Below are 3,788 nucleotides of genomic sequence, written 5' to 3' on the forward strand. Positions count from 1 at the left end.
AAAAATTGAACTTTTTGGAAGGTGTGTGTCCCGTTACATCTGGCGTAAAACCAACAGAGCATTTCATAAAAAGAACATCATACCAAGAGTCAAACATGGTGGTGGTAGTGTGATGGTCTGGGGCTGCTTTGCAGCTTCAGGACCTGGACAGTTTGCCATAATTGACGGAACCATGAATTCTGCTCTCTATCAGAAAATCTTGAAGGAGAATGTCCGGCCATCAGTTTGTGACCTCAAGCTCAAGCGCACTTGTGTTATGTAGCAGGACAATGATCCCAAGCACACCAGCAAGTCCACCTCTGAATGGCTCAAGAAAAACTAAATTAAGGTTTTGGAGTGGCCAAGTCAAAGTCCGGACTTAACTCCGATTGAGATGCTTAAACAGTCCATTCATGCTCGAAAACCCTCCAATGTGGCTGAATTAAAACAATTCTGCAAAGAAGAGTGGGTCAAAATTCCTCCACAGCGATGTGAAAGACTCATTGCCAGTTATCGCAAACACTTGATTGCAGTTGTTGCTGCAAAGCGTGGCACAACCAGTTATTAGATTTAGGGGGCAATTACTTTTTCACGTAGGGCCAGGCAGGTTTGGACAGCTTTTTTCCCTTAATAAAATAAATAATCATTTAAAAACTGCATTTTGTATTTACTTGCATTATCTTTGTGTAATATTAAAATTTGTTTGATGATCTGAATCTTTTAAGTGTGACAAATATGCAAAAAATTAAAAAAACAGGAAGGGGGCCAACACTTTTTCACACCACTGTATATCATTTCATATAATTCAGTTAAATAATTTCATACACATAATTTGATTTAATAATAACCCAATTTAAACCAAAAACAGAATGTTCTGACTAGCTTTGTGAAATTATACTACATGCCTGAACGAAACAAACAGCAGATGCTCTGAATGAGACGCGCATATTCACTCTCTGAGAGCGGGAGGCGCTTCAGGAACACCAGATACAGCATTTCATTGGTTACCGCTGTAAACAAAGCAGCACTGCACTGAAACACTGCTTTAATGTGAATTATACAGAGATGAGATTAAAAGAAAATACCATGTAAACTTTTCTGAAGACAGTCAGTTCCCCTCAGAAACGCATTCATATAAACCCCCAGATCAATATTAAGGATTTTCTTCCAATAGTTCGTGCATCATGAACAGTGAGTGATCTGCCTGCTACAGTATTTTTCTCTAGGCGTCCATCTTCAACGTCTCTGGCCTGTGTTAACGGGCGTTTACAGACTTCATATTTTCACATAAATTACATTTTGGAAAACGATTGCATTGCAATGCAGTTTGTGCAAGTCCAGAACAGAGACGAGACGAGTTGCTTGCAATAAGACAAAAAACGGCCGGTTGCCGATCACGTAAGTTTGAGGGACAGCTCCTTAAATTCATCCATCCTACACACACATGTGACTGACCGCTCGCTCGCACCAACAGGAGGAGGAGGATCATGTTACTCTCTACACTGCACTCAACCTGAGGGATTCCTACACTTTCAGTCTTTGAGGAGACATGAAAAACAACGCATACCGTAGGAACGGTATAATGGAAAATATGAGCGGTTTTGAAACCGTGAAGTTTTCAAATCGTGGTATACCTTGAAACCAGTAATCGGCCCATGCCTAGTTGGCACCCCTGTTCTATACGGTCACTTTTTATTTAGCTATGCCCATGCTAAATAGAAGTACTAATTATTGTTTACTTTCAATCATACTTAAAAATAAAAGTTGACAAACTTTTGAATGGTACTAAAATCATGGTTTCCACAAAAAATATAAAACAGGAAAAACTTGCAATATTGATAATAATAGGAAAAGTTTCTTGAGCACAATCAGCATATTAGAATAATTTCTGAAGGAATACATTAAATTTCAGAATATATTATAAATACAAAACAGTTATTATAAATTGTTTGTACAAGTAACTTTTCACAATTTTTACGGTTTTTACTGTATTTTTGATCAAACAAATGCAGTGGGCATAAGAGACTTCTTAGAATTTGGAATGTTGCCCTTTTGATTATTTGATAAGTGATTTAAAAATTGTGCAAAAGCTTAAATATTTTATTCATACATTTTCTTCTTTCTTTCTTTCTTTCATTTTAAGTCCTTATTAGTTCTTTGCTTTACAATTTTCTAAAACTATTAGTTTATTTCCAGGTTTAGATTATATTTTGGATCCCAGATTTTCAATACGTTATCAAACTTCTGGGTGATATATATATCATTTTTTTTCCACATTATATCAATAATATATGTCAGTCCTCTTGTTCTGCAAATACTGGCATCCCTGATTTAAATAATTTAGGAGGAAATTCATGAGAAAAACACATACCTTCTTTTTGCCTCCTCATATTTCAGGCTCAGTCGTACCTTCTCAGCCAGTTTATTTGAGTTTGATACAAACTAAATCAAAAAGAATAAAAAAAAAAATGTTTATATCTCTGAAATTATAAAAGACATTTTACCCAACAAATGACTTGCACAAAAACACCACAGTCATTCATCATTTACAACCATGTAAAACTCAGCACTGAAGGCCATCTCTCACCTCGGCAGGTACATCTGTTTGAGACTCGGCATCGGAGTAGTGGCGGGGGAGAGAGAGGTTTGAGTTGGCCAAGGACGGATTGCTGGCCCACAAGTCAGACTGAGAACCATAATCTAACTGGAAACCATCCTTCAGCACAGCCAGTTTCTAAAAGAAACACAATAATCAGATGTCAGTCTGTGATTTTGTCCCTTTATGAAGTATTTCACCTTTAAGTGAGGTCAGAAAATCTTTGACCTCTATTTTCCGTTCTCTAACAGGCAGCGACTGCAGATCGCACATTCAGAACATTTTTGAGATGACAACTGCCGACCGGGGCTTAAGCAAAATTCAGTCGTCTGACACCTTCTGTGTTATAAGAGACGTTACCTGTGTGATTATTAAGTGATTAGCAAAGAGAGACAGTCAGACTACAGGGACGAGAGTTTACTTGCAAGAAAGCAACACAAAGCTATGAGTGTGCACGTAACGGGCAAGCACACACATGATTGAAGCAGTCTGCCAGCTGCAGCGGGGGGCATGCATTATTTAGCACTGCCTGCCTCTCCATATGCTCGTGGACCAGAGTGAGGAAAAAGTTGGAAATAAATAAAAGACGACAAAGGAAATGAAAAACAAGAGTGAATAATACCCAATGAAAAATTAAGTCAGCTTAGGCTCACTGAGAACAGAAAAGCTGCTCTTTGAAAGCTTAAACACTACAGTGAGATTTGGGAAGAATCCACTGGCCAAACGTTCACTACCATTCAAAAAATGTTTTAAATCTTTTAAAATTAAATTCTGTTCTTTTGAGCTTTATATTTATCAAAGTATTCTGAAAAAATGTATGAAGGTTTGTACAAAAAATATTAAGCAGCACTGTTTTCAACATTGATAATAAGAAATGAGCATAAAATCAGCTTATCAGAATGATTTCTGAAGGACCATGTGACACTTAAGACTGAAGTAACGGCTACTGAAAATACAGCTTTGCAATCACACAATTTTTTTTTTAAATATATGAAAGGTATTATGAATTAAAACTATATTAATAATACTTCACAATATTACTGTTTTACTGTATTTTCAAATAAATGCAGCCTTGGCGAGCATAAGAGACTTCTTTCAAAAATATAAAAAATCCGACCAATCCCAAACTTTTGAGATTTCGCAATATATATATATATATATATATATATATATATATATATATATATATATATATATATACACACAATATATA

General features: G+C 36.1%; 1 protein-coding gene across 1 annotated transcript in view; it reads right to left on the bottom strand.

Annotated features, from left to right (window-relative positions):
• The window catches only part of LOC107587260 (protein KIBRA-like), a 77,361-nt gene that overhangs the window by 31,794 nt on the left and 41,779 nt on the right, over positions 1-3,788 (bottom strand). The window contains exons 7-8 of the mRNA XM_016274979.1: positions 2,567-2,713; positions 2,351-2,421 (exon numbers count right to left, since the gene is read on the bottom strand). Coding sequence (XP_016130465.1) covers positions 2,351-2,421; positions 2,567-2,713 — 218 coding nt within the window. The remainder of the gene's footprint in view (positions 1-2,350; positions 2,422-2,566; positions 2,714-3,788) is intronic.

This window comes from Sinocyclocheilus grahami, unplaced genomic scaffold (genome assembly GCF_001515645.1).
Source record: "Sinocyclocheilus grahami isolate Dianchi unplaced genomic scaffold, SAMN03320097.WGS_v1.1 scaffold91.1, whole genome shotgun sequence".
Classification (NCBI taxonomy): domain Eukaryota; kingdom Metazoa; phylum Chordata; class Actinopteri; order Cypriniformes; family Cyprinidae; genus Sinocyclocheilus; species Sinocyclocheilus grahami.